Source organism: Mus pahari, chromosome 16 (genome assembly GCF_900095145.1).
Source record: "Mus pahari chromosome 16, PAHARI_EIJ_v1.1, whole genome shotgun sequence".
Lineage (NCBI taxonomy): Eukaryota > Metazoa > Chordata > Mammalia > Rodentia > Muridae > Mus > Mus pahari.
Window position 1 is genome coordinate 24527482 of NC_034605.1, and position 20059 is coordinate 24547540.

General features: G+C 45.1%; 1 protein-coding gene across 1 annotated transcript; it reads left to right on the forward strand.

The window, feature by feature from the left end:
• The first annotated feature begins 5747 nt into the window (after positions 1 to 5747).
• Positions 5748 to 18235, forward strand: Trim27 (tripartite motif containing 27). The gene is made up of 8 exons (XM_021215324.2): positions 5748 to 6503; positions 7605 to 7700; positions 9231 to 9461; positions 13162 to 13184; positions 15259 to 15374; positions 15493 to 15525; positions 16608 to 16634; positions 17404 to 18235. Exons 1-8 carry the CDS (start codon positions 6084 to 6086, stop codon positions 17997 to 17999), a joined length of 1542 nt encoding a protein of 513 aa, XP_021070983.1. The 5' UTR covers positions 5748 to 6083; the 3' UTR covers positions 18000 to 18235.
• The last annotated feature ends 1824 nt before the right edge of the window (positions 18236 to 20059 follow it).

Consider the following 20059-nt stretch of genomic DNA (forward strand, 5'->3'; position numbering starts at 1 on the left):
TTTTTTAAAGATTTAATTATTTATGAGTATACTGTAGCTGTCTTCAGACACACCAGAAGAGGGCATCGGATCCCATTATAGATGGTTGTGAGCCATCATGTNGTTGCTGGGAATTGAACTCAGGACCTCTGAAAGAGCAGTGAGTGCTCTTAACCACTGAACCATCTCACCAGCCCACATGTAATTTTTTTTTTTAATGTTAAAAAAAAAAATCTTTTTTTTTAATATAATGAGGTCTAAAAACGGATATTTCTAAGTGGGAAAATCAAATGGACATGTTGCCTCAAATATATGACTACAAAATAATGTCACAAAACTCCATTTTAAAGTTTTGTTTATTTGTGTGGTGGTTTAAATAAGATGTTCCCCATAGATACTGAATGCTTGGTCTTCAGTTGGCACTACTGTTTGGAGAAAGAGGTGTGGCCTTGTTGGAGAAGGTATACCACTGGAGGTGGGCTTTAAGAGTTTAAAGATTTGTGCTCTTTCAAGTTTGCTCTCTCTGCCACTTTGAGTTCACACATAAACGTCATGTGAACTGTCTCGATATAGATTCAAAACTGTGCCGTGCCAAGGAATCTCACGCCACCCTGAGTGCTTTCCCGCCCTCCCTGCACCGGCGACACTACTGGCCAGTGCTCTGTCTATAATGCTGATATTTCAAAACCACTATGGAAAGGATGGAGAGATTCTATGGTTAAGGGCACTGGCTGCTCTTCCAGAGGACCCAGATTTGATTCCCAGCACTTACATGGCAGGCAGCGCACAACAATCTGTACCTCCAGTTCCAGAGGATCCATGTGCATGCACACACATGCTGACAAAATATTCACACGCATAAAACTAAATTCTTTAAAAGGGGGTTCAATGGTAACTCAATCAACCCCACTCACTCTCCTTGCTCTTATTTACACACGAATGCACAAACACACACACACACACACACACACACACGTATGTATCCTTAGCCACAGTGTAGAGATTTGAATATAGGATCTTTCACATGCTAAGCACATGCTCTCTCTCTAAGCTGTGTAGCCTCAGCATGTTTTCAATCTCCCTCTCCTCCCTCTTCTCCCCCTCTCTCTCCTCCCCTCTCCTTCTCCCTCCCTTTCTTCCTCCTTGACTCAGTGGTTCCACCAAGTTGCTCAAACTGGCCTTAAACTCTCACCCAGGTTGGTTTCACAGTTTTGATCTTTCTACCTCAGCCTCCCAAGTAACTGGGATGGCAGGCCTGTGCAAGTCAGGCTTGAGTGGATGAGTGTATTGATGTGTCCCTGTGTGTATATACCCATGTGTGTTTATATATATATAATATTATAATTATATTATCATTTTTCCTTCAGTTCTAGAACCAAACGCACTGAGTGTGTTAGATAAGTGCTCTATCATTTGGCTATATTACCAACTTCTGGGGTTCTTGGTTTGTTTATTATCCATCTTTCCTTCCAAGAAGTGACTTTATGAGCATGGGAAGATTTTTATTATTAGTGTAGGTTAACTGTACAAAACAACTGATTAGAACATTTCCATACAAGGGTCAGCCCCCACTGGCTCATACCCTTTCCCCATTACCCTCTCACTACCTCGCCCCTCTGTTGATCTACTTCCTCCTTCCGACCTTCCGAACAGTTCCCTTTTCATTTTCATATCTTACACATTTAATGTACATATTTAAATTAGCATATATTTATTCCATGAAATAACAGGTTTCCTAATGGTATTTTCAAATGTGCATGCCTGTGTATCAAATATGACCATGTTCATACCATTACCATCTCCTATCAGTTCCTATTCTTCTCTATAGTTCTTTCTCTTTTCCTTCCTTCCTTCCTTCCTTCCTCCCTTCCTTCCTTCTTAGACGGATGCTCACTATGTAGGTCTGTCTTAGAACTCACTATGTAAGCCAGGCTAGCCTCAGACACAGAGATGCCACTCACCTCTGCCTCCCAAGCGCTATTTTCATGTTTTATTTTGTGAGTTACAGGGATCAAATTAACTGTATTAGTTTTCTGTTGCTGTGCTAAAACACCATGACCAAGGCAATGTACAGAAGAAAGTGTTCATTTATGCTCAACAGTTGCAGAGGTTTAGTGTCCCTGATGGTGTGAACAACAGGGAAGCAAACAGAGAAAGAAGCTGACAGCTTACATCAAAACAGCACAAACCCTAAAGAAGAGAAAGCAACTGCAAATGGCCCAAGTATTCAAACTCCCAAATCCAGTCTCTAGAGACACACATCCTCCAACAAGGAAACACCTAAACCTGTCCCAAACAGCACCACCTACTGGGAGTCAGGTCTCAAATACATGAGTCTACAGGACATCTCGTTCAAAACACCACTCTCAGGCTGCCAAATTTTCATGACAAGTGCCTTTACCTACCTTCTCCAAGACATGTTTCATTTTTTTAAAAACTTGGTCTCCACTTACAAGAGAAAGCATGCGATACATCTTTTGGGTCTGGCTTAACGTTATAACCTTTAAATAAGTTCATTCTTCTTTATGGCTGAATCAAATTCTGTTGTGCATATGTATCCCACTTTCCTTCTCTATTCAGCTCTTGATGGACACCTAATTGATTTAATATCTTGGCTATTACGAATAGTTCATCAATAAGCATAGGCTTTCTCTCCGTGCATTCTGTGACTACACCCAGCAGGTTGCACTATAGAGTTAACTTTTGACAGGAGCAGGGACAACTCTACTCATTTTCTGTACTTGTTAACAATCTGGCCAACAGTGGATAAAGACACTCTCTTAATCCCTTGCCAGTATTTGCTGTTGCTTAGTGTTAATGACAGCCATTATGATTGATGGGAGATGGAACCCAGTACTTCTATTTCCCTAGTGGCTAAAGATGTTGAATATCGTGGTGTGTGTGTGTGTGTGTGTGTGTGTGTGTGTGTGTGTGTGTGCTTGAACACTCACTCACACACACTGGGCATTTGTATTTCTTTTGAGAACTGTATGTTCAATTCATTTGACCATTTACTGAGATTTTTAAAGTTTCATTTTCTTGTATTGAGCTCTGGGTTGTACTACGTTGATTTTTTAAAAAAGTCTTTCATATATTAAAGATACTCATCCCCTATCAGATTATTAAACAATTCGGAATTGTTATTTTGTTCCCATAAGTGTATAAAAGTTAGTAACTATACTAGGTATTGTTACCATATGTGTGTTTCCCTGGGGTCATTCTCCATTAGCCCATGAGGATAAAGTGGGCAGGGTTTCAGAAGGCTTGTGAATACAAACAGAAATGACACTCCAGCATCAGCTTTGGGGAGACAGATCAACTTTATTCAAGTTTATCCAAGAGCTCTATAGCTTTGCGGAAGGAGGTAGGAATCTCCAGGGTGGACAAAGGTCACTGGTTTAAGGCTAAGGTAGAGATGCCTCATTAGCAAGGGGAGGCCCTCCAGGAATCTCAAGTGCTTGCTGGACAGGTTTTCATGAGGAGGAAGTAGAACCTGTAATCTCACCAAGGCTACGTGCAGTTCTTCAGGTAGATGGGGGGGGGGGGGAGGGATGCGATTCTAAGCTCTCCAGACAAGGTCAGAGAAGAAGCCCTGCTGACAAAGGGAGTCCACCATTTTGCAACAAGCTCGGGGGTTTTTGGTTATGTCAGACATCAACCTTAGCAGCGGGGCTTCTCCAACAACCATGGTTGATTAAAAAAAAAAAATTCATAGCAGTAATTTCATTCATCTAACTACTGAATCATTTCCAAGTCATTTGCAAACAGATAAGACACTGCAATAATTTAGGCCAAGGTGGAGGAACAAACATTAAAACTGAGTGGATGGGATTGTAGATGAGCACTTGCCTAGCTTAACGCCCTAGGTTTGATCTCCAACACTGAAACACTGGGAATGAGTAGGCAACTCAGCCATAAAGCTCATGACAAGCCTACTAAATTTAGCCAATAAAGAGAAAACAGTCATCGCTTGAGAAAGGAGGGAGCCAGTAGCAATCCCGGAAGTGGCTTTCCCTTTCCCCTACTTCCTCCACCTTACCCTACTTACCTGGTTTGTCCAGGCCATCTGCCTTGAGGTTAGGAAAGCGGAGACCGCATGAGCCCAGGATGACAAGGCTAAAATCCAGAGCTGCAAAATGATGACCTAAGAACACATATCTGCCACCTGCATCTCATAGTTATACCCCGGCTTGCAAAACTGAATTCTTCCTTCTGGAGTAAGAGTGGAACTTTCAATTCCTTTCAACTTCAGTTTTGTACCAGAGTAGACTACAGTGTGGCCTAGGACAAGTATTCGAACTTTTACTAGAAGTGTGCTGAGCTTTTGTTTGTTTGTTTATTTTTGAGCCTGGAGTTTCAAAGAGCAGGTGGAAGAACGGAGGTTTGGGTGAGCAAGAATTGTTAGTACCTCGGATTTCTTGTCCTATGGGGAAGAACCAAGCAGAATCCAGTAAAGTGATGCCCTGGATACAGAAATCCCCTGTTGCTCAAACACAAGGGCAGGCACTGTGTCAATCCCAAAGGAGAGTAGGAAAGGCCACGGCAGAAGTGACAGCGCACAGAACTGCAAATCTATTCTGTGATGATAAACTAGGCTACAAGACCTCCTCCGGTCATCACAGGACTCTCGATTGGGCAGAAACAAGCGAGTTTTAGGTTCTACTCAATGTCATTCGATGCACTGGGTACTTCATTTAAACTAATGGATCTTTATGCTCAAGCTGTGGGTTTTTTTTTTTTTTTTTAAAGGTTTAACTCCTTGATGGGGAAAATTCCTGAAAGCAATAGGGTATGGGGGTTCAAGGAGGACACTGAACCAGATTGCCGGGAGTGAGAACTTCTTAGAAGAGTTATTAAGGCCATGGGCGGAAGGACAACACTACAGTGGACAATCAGAATTTCTGGCCCCGGCGCCGCAGGGGCCAGGCTGGAGGTGAGGGGTGGGGATGGGGGTGGGGGAGTGTTCTGAGAATGAGGCCCACGTGGCAGAATCCGGGTTGTTTCTTAGAGGGTTTATAGGAACCAACGGCCACGTTGATTCCTCAGCAGGTGGCAGGGAAGAAGAGAGAGAAGTGTGTCGCCAAGCAGCCCTTTGACACGTCGGGTCTGGCTACTCACTGGAGGAAGTGAGACACTGGGCACCCGAGGAGCTTGTGTAGAAGTTAGGGACTCACAAGCGGGCTCTCGGTGGGGTGGCTCCCTAGTAACGGTTGAGCTAGGGAGATGGGGGAGGACTTCAGTAGGTATCAGGGTCTGGTCAGCACTCTGGCCGGGATTCGATCGGTCCCCATTTCAGACGAGAAGAAAATAAGGCTCGGACCAATAAACCGATTTACTTTCGGGTGGAAAGGGAACTGGGCTTCTTCGTTTCTGCCCTTGAGGAAAGTTGCTGATAATTAAACCCCTTTCTAGCGACTGTTAACGCCTGGAGCTGGGTGTGTCACGCTGGGAGGGGCTTAGCTGGTCTCCCCGCCCAGCTTTCCGGCAGTTATGCAAAGCCATCTTACTTTTAAAGGAGCCGAGGCCTAGGCACCAAGAGGAAACCCAGCAGAAGACCACGGGCCCACAGACGCTTGGAGTGACCCGACGCCACTGCCAGGGACCACCCTGCTCCCACTGCACGCGACCGCCACTACCGACTCCCCGGGCTGGGTAGCGGGGGACCCAGGACTGCGCAGAGGAAACCCGCCTTCCCGCCCCGAGAGAGCAGAGCGGCGCGGGAAGCCAGGCCCCGCCCCCGGCCCACCTCTTCCGCTCGGCCCTGAGGAGTCTGCGCGACCGCGGGACCCCTTCCGACGCGGCCACGTTGCCCGGTGAGCCAGCCCCCGGCGCCCGGTTCCCGACCCCGCTCGGCTCGGCTGCTCTCAGCCGGGCTCCGGGGCCCAGGCCGCCTCCTCCTCCTCCTCTTTCTCCCCACGCTGTCGGTGAGGCGCAGCTGTGCGGGGACCGGTCCGGCCTCCCGAGAGCTCCGCGCGCCTCTGCGATCCCGGCGCCGGAGGCCCCGCCCCGCTCGGGAGCCGAGAAGCGGAGCGAGCGCGCCGAGCTCCGGCGGAGCGAGCGCGGCTCCGGGCTCATGCCCTGCGGCCCAGCCGGCCCGCGCCGCCATGGCCTCCGGGAGCGTGGCCGAGTGCCTGCAGCAGGAGACCACCTGCCCCGTGTGCCTTCAGTACTTCGTGGAGCCCATGATGCTCGACTGCGGCCACAACATCTGTTGCGCGTGCCTGGCCCGCTGCTGGGGTGCCGCGGAGACTAACGTGTCGTGTCCGCAGTGCCGGGAGACCTTCCCGCAGCGCCACATGCGACCCAACCGGCACCTGGCCAACGTGACCCAGCTGGTGAAGCAGCTGCGCACCGAGCGGCCGTCGGGGCCCGGCGGCGAGATGGGCGTGTGCGAGAAGCACCGGGAACCTCTGAAGCTGTACTGCGAGCAGGACCAGATGCCCATCTGCGTGGTGTGCGACCGCTCGCGCGAGCACCGCGGCCACAGCGTGCTGCCCCTGGAGGAGGCGGTGGAGGGCTTCAAGGTAGGGCCGGGCCGGCGGACAAAGGGGCGAGCCGGGGGCTTCCTGGTTTGACGCCGAGAAAATGGCGAGCCGGACGTGGGGCCCACCGCCGTCATTTCCTCCCTGTCGGCTGCGGAGCCTCCGCACACTCAAGACTGGGAAGGGGAACCCGTAGCTGGCGAGGCCAGGAGCGTCCCCGTCCCCGACCTCGTCCCCACCCCTACCCCGATCCTGACCCCTTCCCCGAGAGCCCCCTGTTAACCGCCTCAACGCGTGCCGCGGCTGGGACGGCGCGAGGAGACCCTCCCTTGACAAAGGAGATGCACATGGAGCCAAGTCCACTTCCATAGGCCTTGAACGCCTCGAACTCGCTGTGACCCAGGATACCAAACCAGTCACTGTTGGCTGGCTGAATTCACATCGAACAGTGCCCATCACTTAATCTGTGTCCCCAGCACTTCCCTGTAACCTGTTTTAGAACTGAATGGAAATGAACAGAGCTCTTTACTGCTTGAGTAAATCATTTAGCCACTCTCAGGCTTGGGAGATGACTTATTGTGAAGGAGAAGTGAACTCACAGGACCTTTGTGGAGTGTTGAATAAACACTGGCACAGCTACACAGTAATGCGAAAATGTTACATATAAAATAGCTCTGAAGTGATAATGGGTCTATCTTGAGGGCTGCAGGAATCTATACCAACAGTTATATATTTGTTTAAATGTGAGTTCATCCAAATGTCAGTCACAGTTACAAAGCTGTCACCTGTATCATTTCACTCACTGGAGATAAGTTGTAATTTAATAATGTTTACTGATTCTTTGAGTGAGGAAAATAAATCTTTTTTTCTGTATTCATCTGAGAAATAGCTTACCTGTTGAGCCTCCTTACCCAGATGTCTTGTAACCTATGCTTCTAGGAATTGGTAGGTGGCTTGAGTTTAAATAACAAATTGCTAACACAGCTGTGCTGGCCCCTGTGTTTTGGGCTCTTCCCAGGAATGGCATTGTGGTCTGAGAACAGAGTCCAGTGGGGCCTTGGCATCTGTAGTTTGGGTTCATGTAACTATTCTGATGCTGAGATCTGCAAAATCTTGCACTGGCTGACTATTTACTTTCTTCAGGAGCAAATCCAGAACCGACTGGACCACCTAAGAAGAGTGAAAGACTTGAAGAAGAGACGGCGGGCACAGGGGGAGCAGGCCCGAGCTGAGCTCTTGGTAAGGGTCCAGGTCTCCAGCCTGCAGAGAGGCATTGCATCGGAATAGTAAGCTTCTGAACTGTCCTGATAATCACCGAGAGTTCTCGTCCTTGGCAGGGGTGTAATGAGAAGCCCCTAAGCAGAGTGTATCCCTTTGGTGCCTGTCATTCACATCATTTAGCTCTGCCACACGTCTGAGTGAGTGGGATCTTGACACCTCTCGCTTGGAAATGGGATGAAGAACCTTCTTGGTGATCCTATGTAGACTGAACTTAAACACACAGCGCATCAGTTTTTGGGAGGTTTGTCCAGAGAGAACTAGCCCCTAGGACTCCGAACCCTGGATCTGCCTGCTTCTTGGGTCTGACACGAGCCAGTTCAGGAAGAGTGGTGCAGTCTTTCTGAGCCTTAATTTCTTGTGTTGGAATCGAGAGGTCAGACTGGATCTCCAGCAGTCAGTGCTGTCTTTTCTTCCCTTGAAATGATAAGTGTTGTGTTTGGGGCTAAATCAGAGACAACGTGGCCTGCAGTAAGCAACACCTGTGCCAGAGTGTCAGTCACAATGCTTTGGATACACTGCGTAAATTGATTTTTAGCTTTAATGTTATCTAAGGTTATATTGTGTGGTTTATCCCTTTGAAAGACTTATCCAGCTTAAAAGAGGTCTGAGTAGAGGGCTCTTGGAGCAGTTGAGTTCAGGTCAGATTTTAGCAAACTTTCTGAAAGGGACCAGTAATAAGTAGTTTACTGGTAAGCACCCCCCCAAAAAATCAGGGAATGGATTACTTACTGAGACCAAGTAAACAAGTCCAGGATACGTGTGCTTGATCATACCAGGGCACGTCCACAGAGTACACACCGTACCCTGCCACTTCTGCATGACTATTTGATGATGCTCAGTCTGCCAGGCAAGGTGTTCATGGGCTCCAGTCATGTAAACGATGTGATGTGCCTTCTCTCCCCACTTGGTTGCCTGTACCATTTGCTCACCTAGAAAACCGATCTAGTTCATGCCTACATGGCATTCTATAAGACCCTGTGTGAACATAGATTTTAGGAAGACAGTTGAGTCTCACTGTCTACCCACCCATGATGTGGATGAACCTGACTGATTTGACCAGGTCCCTTAAGATTAGGGTCAAATCTTTAAGATTTATTTTATTGTATATATGCTTCTTTAAGATTTATTTATTTTATTGTATATATGTGAGTGTACTGTCACTGTCTTCAGAAGAGAGCATCAGATCCCATTACAGATGGTTGTGAGCCACCATGTGGTTGCTGGGAATTAAACTCATCTGGAAGAACAGTCAGTGCTCTTAACCTCTGAGCCATCTTTCCAGCCCTGTTTCTTAATTAATATTTGAAGTAATTCAGTTCATGGTCATTGTGTGTCTGGTGTGTAAAGACTGGAAAGTGAGTGGGTGAGTATAGTGTGTATTTTAGTATAATTTGAAATGGTGAGATCTTGGGGTTAAGTCATGGGGATCATCTTGAAGGATTCTAGCAGTGAGCCTTTCCTCTTCTTACCTTTGCTTGTCATTCACAGAGCCTGACCCAGATGGAGAGGGAAAAAATTGTTTGGGAGTTTGAGCAGCTCTATCACTCGTTGAAGGAGCATGAGTACCGCCTGTTGGCTCGCCTTGAGGAGCTCGACTTGGCCATCTATAACAGCATCAACGGGGCCATCACTCAATTCTCCTGCAACATCTCCCACCTCAGTGGCCTGATTGCCCAACTGGAAGAGAAACAGCAGCAGCCCACGAGGGAGCTCTTACAGGTGACCAGGGGGACAGCGCTGCGGGACAGACAGCGGGACAGCGGGGTGGGCTCAGGAAGAGAAGCAGCAGCAGCCCACGAGGGAGCTCTTACAGGTGGCTAGGGGGACAGTGCTGCGGGACAGACAGCGGGACAGCAGCGGCGACGGGTCCCCGTGTCCTTCTTTTAACAGCTGACGTGTTAAGCATTATGAAAGGAAAACCCGTATGCTAGAAGTTGTGGTTGACACAGCTCAGTTCTTCAGTTGCATTGTGTCATGGGAAGGGCAAAAGAAAAACCTAGTCCTTGGGTCTCTCCTGCACTTTCCTTTATAATCTTAGGGCCTCATTAATCTCATTTGCTCAGTCAGAATAGATTATGTATAATAAAGCATCTGGGCTACAGGTCATTCAGGACCCTTTCATCATCCAGTAATTTTATAATATACATATTTTAACCATAGCCAGAGAAACTGAGTGGAGAGCAGGTAGTTAGCCTGAATGTTGCTATAATTGACCTGTGCTGGTATAACTGAGGGAAGCCAAATGCTCTCCAGGGAAAGACCACAGTAGATGAGCTAATACTGCATGCCTTCCTGTCTTATCTTCCATTGGTCTAAGTACTATGGAGGGCACAGGAATTAAGTGATGGGTCAATAAGCTTTCCTTAATTGTGTTTTAGTTTGGAGTTCAGACAATAAGTATATGGTTATCACAGATTTTAATAAATGTCACTGGAAAAGAATTGTGAAGTATTACAGTAGTGAGCAGATTGTGACCTGCCATTTATTTCTAGTGCTACTTGTATCTAAGTAGGTTTTTTATTATTGTAAGATGTTTGGGAAAGGTGAGGTTTTTTTATCCAGGTGGAACTGTATGATACTGAGATTAGATGCCTATGATTTTATCATACAATGATCATGTTCATTCATACACAACATCCGTTACTGCTTTTCTGTTACATCAGCAGTAGTGAGTGTGTATGTGTGTGTAGATTATGAAGCCTAAACTGTTTATTATGTAACTCTTTAAGAAAAAGCTCATTAGCCCCTTTTAACATGGTAAGGGGAAGTGGCTTAAGCCTTGGTAAATTTCACTGTGCTGTTGCTAGAGAGAGGAGGGAGGGACTTGACCTGTGAGTTGGAATGACCAGGGTGGTGGGGGTAGATGACAGTCTTGATGTGGTTGATGCTTAACAGTACCAGAGCCAAAACCATTTGGTTTAAAACTGCAGTCACCATTGATGACTTCATGTAGAACAGTCAAAGGAACCATGTTAGAGTTGAAAGTTAATCAAGTGCAGTAAATGGAAAGTGTCAGGGTAGAGGACCAGTCGAAGGGTGATGATGGAGAGGACTCAGAGATGAGATGGCTGTACCTTTATCTGGAAGGAGTGCTTAAAGGAACTAAATGTTTTGAAGGTGTAGGGAGGGTGTCTGGTAAGGATCAGGGGAGAGAACAACATGTGGACACTGAATAGCAGTTGGCTTTGAGTGGGTCTTCTGTTGTGAGGAGAAACTGTTGTGTATGGGGAAGCCTCTGCTCTGTGAGGCAGGGTAGGATGGGTGGTTGATGATAGGTGGGTGTGGATGTATGACGGAGTTTGTGCACATGATACACGTGTGGGGGTTAGAGGACTGCTAGCAGATTTGGAATCAGTTTCTCCTTTCACCTTTATGTGGGTTCTACGGCTGGACTTCAGGTCATCAGGTCAAAGTAGGTGCTCTTACACACTGCCCAGCCCCACCTCTACTCCCCCATGTTTATCCTTCTTGGGTGTTCACTGCTCTTCTGTAAGAGGTTTCACAGTGTATCCCTGGCTGTCCATCCAGTGTGTTTGGGGGAATTATAATGGGGTTTTGTTTTAGTTTATCTTTGAGACAAAGGTTTGCTGTGTTGCCTAAGTTGACCTCAAGCTTGTATGTTCCTGCTTTGACCTTTAAACCACTATAATTTCTTGCCAATACCACCATGCTCAGCATGAGACTATTACTGTGTGAATCATGAAATTGAAGCTGGATGGTGGGAGTGTGCAAAAATTCAACCAGGAGAAAAGGTCTGGCTATCCAGGGCTCTTTGGGAGAAAGCAAACTGCATAGAGGTCAAAAAAAGGCAAAATGTACACTACCTGCATCTGATCACTTTCTGGGTTTTGTGAGATGGAGTCTCACATAACCCAGGTTGGCCTTGAATCTGGCTTTTACCTCATTTCCCAAGTGCTAAAGTTGCAAGCTGTTTAAAACTTTATTGGAACTTTTAACTACTTGAATTAGATAAAAGATAACATTGTCATAAGAATTGGAGGAGGGAGGACCTGGTGTGGTAGCACATACTCATCTTTCCTTAAGAGGCTGACTCTGAATTGCTATTGAGTTCAAGGTAGCCTGTCACTTGGGAAGTAGAGGTAGGATCGGGAGTTTAAGCATTACTGGGCCACATGAGACCTTGTCTGAGGAAGAAAAAAGTTGAAAGAATATCCTGTGAGAAAATGAGCAAAACTCACAGAGACACACTGCAGAAACATAAAATTGACCCATGAATGTAAGCAGATAGACCAGCATTTACAAAAAAAGGAGGGAATGCCAGCTAAAGCTACACTAAGGTGTCCCATATCAGATAGTGGGAATCAAAGTTGTCAGACCAAGTATGAAAGTACATAGCAAAATGATTGCTTCAACTAACACACACACACACACTCTCTCTCTTCTCTCTCTCTCTCTCTCTCTCTCTCTCTCTTCTCTCTCTCCTCTCTCTCAGATATTGTGATATTGCAAATTAACTTCTAAACCTAAAAGATTGATTTAGTCAGCTAAACACCCACCCCACAGAATACTATGCAACTTTTTAAAAAAAGAAAGGTAACTAGTAGTGCCGCTGAAGTAGCGCTGCACACCCATATTACCAGTGCTCTGTAGGCAGAGGTAGGGGAATCAATGCCACATTAAATCTAGCCTGGTCTGCATAGCTAGTTGCAGGCCAGTCAGGGCTAGACATAGTGATATCCTGTCTCAAGAGGACCTATAAACTAATGGATGGTTTCTAGTATACAGAGAGCTAAGAGGGAAAAAAGCAAAATGTGAAATAAGTATGGGGCTCGGTGGTTGGGTGTTTTCTGCTCTTCTAGGAAACGGGTTCAGTTCTCAGCGCTCAGATCAGCTGTCTCACAGCTGCCTACTCCTTCAACTCTAGGGATCCACTGAGTTCTAGGCTCTGTGCAGACAACACACACAAATAAAATTTTAAAATGGCTCATAGGTGGATATAGTATGACACTTTGCAGGGAAGAGGTTGGAGAATACATGTATGAGCTAGTTTTGCAAAGGAAACAATTATAGGGCAAAGGGCAAATGAGATAGAAGGGGTCAGGAAAGAGGAGAAGGAAACTGAAAATTAGATACATACAGCATTAAGGGTACTAAATGGAGAAAGAGTACATAGGAGTTGGCTGCAAGTGTGGCTGTTCTGTTTACTTACGGTTTTCTTATTTTTCTGTATATATACTCCACATGCAGGTAGCTGAGACCCAAGAGTAGGATGCCTGAGTCAGTGAATCCTTACTGCCTCTGCCTGATTTCTAGGTCCTTGAGGTTGAATTGTCTTGTCTGTAGTGTCCCTGAGAGGGGGGTGGGGGGCAGGCCCATAGGTGGACTTTCAGTGAACTTTTGAAAGAAAACTCAAATTATGCGTATCATCTCATGGTTTCTCTTTTCTTTTTTCTTGCAGGACATTGGCGACACACTAAGCAGGTACAGTTTTCTGTCCTTGTGATGTAAGCTAAGACTGTCTCAGCTCATATCTGTAAATCCCCATTGGAGACGAGTGCCTGAGATGGCTTACTGAGTTTGTGCCTAAAGGGAGTCTCTATCCTTCAGGAAACTAAAGAAACCTTAGCTCCTCAGTGGGACTTCAGATTGAACCTAATGCAGCATACCTTTAATCCCGTAGATTAGAAGGCAGAGGCATGGGGGCAAATCTCTCTTGAGTATTTTTTTTTGGAGCTTTTTGACAATTTGTTTGCCGTTGGTGTGGGAGAGTTCACTTGTGAGGGTGTTATAGTTTGGGTGTGGGGGCACCTCCAGAGCTTGACAAGAGTACAAGAGCAATTATGACTTTTGCTTCCTGCAAAATTCAGAGTCCTTCCCATCCTGTTATCTTACTCTTTAATATAGTGGGGCATATAAGGCCTAAGGGCGGCGTGGCCAGCTGGAGTTGTCGATGGCTCATACAGATTGCAGCTACAGTCATTTCTCTACTGTGCCGTCAAATGGAAAGTGAGCATAGTTCAGTGGTATACCATGTCTTTGCCGTAAAAGGGCCTAGGGTTTCGTTGTCAGCATCAGAAATGGAAGAAAGGAGAGAGAGGTGAGACCAGGAGAAAGGGAGAATTTGGAACAGGCCATCATAGCTACAAGTTAGATATTGGGGCTTTGGAAAGATGATGTTTAATGTGACGGTGCCTTCAGGAGTGAGACTGATGTTGAGGGAGCTGAATTTGGAAGAGGATTAAAATACTGCAGAGGGAAATAACTTGATGCGTTGGCTGGGAGTGTAGGCAGATAACTGTTCCTCATAGCTCCTCAGCAGTTAAGAGCTCTTGCTGTTTAGACTGAAATTTGTTTCACAGCACCCAGCTGTAAGTTGCCTATAATTGCAGATCCAGGGGGTCACTTTTCTAGTGTCCACAGGCACTCAAATATTGTGGCATGCTTACAGACACATCACTTTGTAGACCAGGCTGGCCTGCTGAATTCTGGGTTTCAAGGCATACACTGCCATCACCCATCCTGTAAGTCTTTAAGAATAGGTTTGGCTCTATGAGTTTTGAAGTCAAAAGTTTCATTGACATGAAGTTTAAGCATAATAAAAATTTTTATAAGAAATTTGTAGTTAAGTAGCTGGTATGGTAATAACTCCAGTGATCTTCAAAGACTGAGTTCTTCCCATTATGCCATGCCTAAAATGTGGTCATCGTTTAGACCAAGACAGCTATTGGCAGCTAATCTGCCAATAAAGTTTGTGCAAATTTAAAGAGAGGAGAGATCTCATATGATCCATGAGTACACGTCACAAAATGCAGAGAAAAGAGGCTATCTGGTGTGGGTCAGGGAATTGGTTCTTTTCTGCAGTGTAGGTTTGGGGGATATTCTAGGTGCTTATTCCCTAACCATATTCCATTGGATGCTTGGTCTCTCATGCAAGTCAGTCATAAGATCACAGATTGGCCAGCCATGAGCTACAGTGTATGGAAGATGGGAGAAACCAAATCTTTACTGTACATTCCATTTTAGTGGTTAGGAAATTGTCTTACTACTCATACAGTGTCGCTATCTAAAGATGGCATTTGGGAACCTGAATGGTCTAGATAATTACCCACTATAAATACCAACGGTCTTTGTCATGGAAACTTTGCTTCCTGGCAAGGGCAGCCTCATAATTCATTTTCATTTTGAAGACTTGCTTTTCTGTTTCCTTTGTTTTGGAAGTTTGGGGGCAAGATGTCACTAAGTAGCCCTAGATGGCCTGGGACAAGCAGTGATCTTTATGTTCCTGCCTCCTGAGTGCTGCTGATGTTATAGGGAGGGGATGACATACCCACTGAACACTTGCTAATTGCAAAGCTGTGAGCTAGTGCTTTGGGAGAGATGGAAATGAATAAGGTTATCTCTCACTGTGCTTTAGAGGAAAGTTGTAAAAGTTTGTGGTAGCTAGCTCTAAAGACTGCCTACTTGTGTTGAACAGGTTACCATGGTCCTCAAAAGGCTGAAGAATTGAGGGGAAGGATGTATTGTTACTATCTATAATTTTATTGTTTTATTTTAGGGCTGAAAGAATCAGGATCCCTGAGCCCTGGATCACACCCCCAGATCTACAAGAGAAAATCCATATTTTTGCCCAAAAATGTCTGTTTTTGACAGAAAGTCTAAAACAGTTCACAGGTAATAAGAGGAAGAAAGTGGGTTTATATTCTGAGTGTGTGGTTATCATTGTCATCTGAGGATACATTTTCTAACCAGTTAGTCATATAAACCGAATCTCTTCTTTTTTTGTTTTTAGAAAAGATGCAGTCAGATATGGAGAAGATCCAAGGTAAATTTACCTATTTACTGAGCTCTTGACATTTTAAGTTTCTTGGAAAGAAACTGAGTATATAGACAGTCCAGGGGGTGTCAACAAGATGGCTCAGTAAATGGAGTCACTTACTGGGCAAACCTGTCGACCTGAGTCTGGGACTTGGAACCTACATAAATGTGTAAGGAGAGAACAGACTCCACGTGTGTGATGAGATTTGTGGTCACACACGCACACGTTATCCGTATGCTTCCCTACTTGACATCGTTGCTTTAGTTTGGGTTTGGTTGAGACAGTCATAATGTGTAGCCCAGTCTAGCCTATTACTCACCGGTCTTCTGCCTCAGACCTTGAGCCTCTGGGGTTACAGGTGTGGCGCCATATCCACAGCTACGTTTAGTTCAGTGGCTAGTAACCAGAAGTGGCTTTCCTTGATCTGATTCTTGTTTATTTCTCTTCCTCTTCCTTTGCCACTTCAAAGACTTGTGTGAAATCCTTGGCCAGCTAGAAACCCCACATAAATTAATGATGGCAGTGGGTGTCATTTGAGCCACCCAGCCTCTACAGCAAAGATGGTTCGTACACATTAAGAGTTATATATATCTATATGTCATGCATTTGAACTTTGCCTTTGCAGAATCCAGTGGCTCTCTGGAGGGTGGAATTCTCAATCTTGGCTCAGTCTGATACCATGTCTTACAAAGTTCACACATGTTATCTGTATAGCCAAGGTTCCCAAACCCCCTAACCCTAAAAATCCTTGCATGTGCAAAGCATAGTGGTGCATGCCTGTAAACCTAGTACTTTACAGCTGATCAGCAATGACTGCCATGAGTTTGAAGCCAGCCTGGGCCATATAGTGAGTTTCAGGTCAGCCTGAGTTACATAGTAAGACTGTCTTTTTTAAAAGAGAAAAAAATCCTAGGCAGATAAGCAGATATGGAGTCATGACATCGAATGAAGAAATCAGTACCCAGTTGACACAGGCATTCTGCAATGCTAGTGGATTCCATTGCTTTATGACTTTTTTTTTTTTAACTTAACACGTTTCCTAGAAAGACACACAGGTTCAGTAACTTCTTTTCTCTCTTGTCTTTCAGAGTTGAGAGAGGCTCAATTATACTCAGGTAGGTGCCTGAAGACAAACCATGTTGAAGAAAGGATTAAAAGCCCTATGAGCCTAACCACTATTATAAGTTCTTTGAGACTGCCTCAAGTTTGAATCCTTTAGTTGCATATGTACAGATATCATATAGCCAGAAGCCCAGTAGTTGGGAACCTGAGGCAGGGACATCAGGAGTTTAAGGCCATTTTTTTACTACATAGTTAATCCTCATAGATTGTTTCAAAAAAGATAAAGGGAAAAACTTGAATAGAGTGGATGTTCAAGACATTCTCAGAACAAATACAAGAATGATTTGAAAGGTGGTAATATTAAACTTTACCTAAAACTATTGGCCACCAAAGTTTTCAAAATCAGAAATTAGACATATGTAAGAAAGCTTTAAATGAAGTCTATGAAGGAGCTTGAGCATTAGATGTGAGAAAAGGAATAGGAAGTAAAATTTTATTTTTTTCATTGTTATCCATACAGAGGCAATCAGCTAATCTAAAAATACATTTTTAGGTTCTAAGACAAGGTCTTGCTATGTAACACTGGCCAGACAACATGGTCTGGAACTCCTGAAGATACTTCTGTCTCAGTCTCCATGTGTGCCACCATGCTTAGCTCCAACAATAATTTTTTAACTATGCAGTTCACGGTGTGTTTGCTATATGATGAGTACAGCCTCTGGTGGGCATCTCCTACAGTGTTCTGGGGAAGTCAGTGAAATATCAGGTAGTTTTGAGTGGGCTCTTCTGGCCCTCAGCTGACCTCCCCCTTTGTTTCTACAGTTGATGTGACCCTGGACCCAGACACAGCCTACCCCAGCCTGATTCTTTCTGATAATCTTCGGCAAGTACGGTACAGTTACCTCCAGCAGGATCTCCCAGACAACCCTGAGCGATTCAATCTGTTTCCCTGTGTCTTGGGCTCTCCGTGTTTCATCGCTGGGAGACATTACTGGGAGGTAGAGGTGGGAGATAAAGCCAAGTGGACCATAGGTGTCTGTGAAGACTCGGTGTGCAGAAAAGGTGGGGTGACCTCAGCCCCCCAGAATGGATTCTGGGCAGTGTCATTGTGGTATGGGAAAGAATATTGGGCTCTTACATCCCCAATGACTGCACTCCCCCTGCGGACCCCTCTCCAGAGGGTAGGGATTTTCTTGGACTATGATGCTGGTGAGGTTTCCTTCTACAATGTGACAGAGAGATGCCATACCTTTACTTTCTCTCATGCTACCTTCTGTGGGCCAGTCCGGCCCTATTTCAGCCTAAGTTACTCGGGAGGGAAGAGCGCAGCTCCTTTGATCATCTGCCCTATGAGTGGGATTGATGGGTTTTCTGGCCATGTTGGGAATCATGGTCATTCCATGGAGACCTCTCCGTGAGGAAGTGAACTTAGACCACGAGTGCTGTTGCCTGTAACCCTACCCCAGGTACAAGGGATCTTCTTGTCCTGATTCCTGTCCATCAAAACTGGGTGTCCTTACCATTTCCATGCCCCTACAGTGAGAGACAAGTTGTCCATCCATGGTCTCTACTGCACTTTCCCTTCCCTTGCAGATTGTGAGATGTAATGAAAAGTATTGCTATTTCCCAGAAATAAAAACCAGATTCCTCCTCCTGTGTTTCACACGTTTCGTTTTTGCTTTACACATGATTGAAGGACATAAAAGAATATGAATAGGATTTGGAGAAGCACTTTCCAGATTCCTGTCCTGGCTTCTCTAAGTGTGGATCACAATATGGAAGTATAAGCTAAATAAAACCTTTCCTCCCCAAGGCGCTTGTGGTCAGTGTTTATCATAGCAATAGAGAAGCAACTTTATTGGCACCTGATTCATGAGCTATTGCTATGATAGATCTGACCTTGTTTTGCCAAGGATTTTGAAAGTGTTTGTAACTTTGGTTTAGAAATTAAGAGTGTTGAGAGAAATGTAGATGATAGACTTAGGAAGTTTCAGGGGGGAGCAAAGACTAGGTAATTTTGTAATATATTTGAATTAAGAATGTGTGGTTTCTGCACAGCTGGGGCTGAAGAATTGGCTGTGAATAACAAGAAACCAATACCACTGATATGAAACTTGCTTTTCTACAACAGTCTGCTGGTTAGCTGGGGCTAAAGAATCAACTAATTAACAAAAGGCCAGCACTATTGGGGTGAAATCTGGAAGTATTTCCTCAGGGTCAGTACACAGAAGTAGTGGTCCAGATAGGGCCAAGACTGCATCTTGGGCTTGGGCTATTTTAAAAAAAAAATCTATCATAAGTTCCTGCCTCACTGTTCCAGCCCTGAGCGCCTGCCCTGGTATCACTCAATGATGGGCTGTATATGGAAGTGTAATCCAAATAAACCCTTTCTTCCCCAAGATGGGTTTTTTTTTTTTGGTTTTTTTGGTTTTGCGAGACAGGATTTGTGTAGCCCTGGCTGTCCTGGAGCTCACTTTGTAGACCAGGCTGGCCTCGAACTCAGAAATCCGCCTGCCTCTGGCTCCCAAGATGCTTTTTTGGTCAGTGTTTTACCATAACAGAGAGCAAACAGACATTTCTGGACCATGTCTCCTTTCTTGGGATGGATAACAAGACTGTTGAAATGACACATATCCTTCTCATTTTCCTTTCATGAAATAGTACCTCTACTCTGATTGCATCCATAAATGTGGCCTTGTTTTGTTTACAGTTATTTTACATTGTGAAAAATGACTCTGCCTATATAGTGACATAAAATGTAACAGTGTCTCTGCCTCGGTGACTTTCCAGTGGCTTTGCCCCCTTCATTCTGTTGCAAGGTCTATCTTGGTACTAGGTGATGATCCCTGGAGTGTTTGAGCTGGAGGTGTTGAGGTAGTAGTGCTTCCAGGGCCTCGTTGTATCCTCTTGGGATCAAGTGTACCATTAGAGGCTACTCCATTCCATGGCCTTTGGAGCAAGAACGTATAATCACTTTGAGCAAGCCCTACTGTAGTTCTTAGCCCTGCTTCCTTTTGGGTACATGTCTTCCTGTGTTTACCACTCCAGTTGTTGCTTGGAGCTAGGAGAATGGAACCTAAAAATGAGGTGAACTAACATCTCATTTGCAATAGCCAACTTTATTTAGAGCATCGGACAATTTATACTCTTGGGGATTTAAGAAGGTTTACATTGAGTAAAGTGTACAATCTCAAGGACAAGACACATGTGGCAAGAAACATTTTTTCCATACAGGCACATAAATGGATAACAATAACCAGTTGTAATTAATAATCTCTAAACACCTGGGAAGAATGTGGAAACACATTCTAAGTCCATAATTTTGAAGAAACTGAGGTTACAAGACTGGTCTTTTTTCTTGGGGTTTCCTCTTGGTATGACTCCTTCCCAACACTATTTAAAAATAAAGTGAATATGTATGTGTATATTGCTGTTACTTTTTGGGTCTTGGGTGAGAAGTGGTGGTAGAGGCTATTGA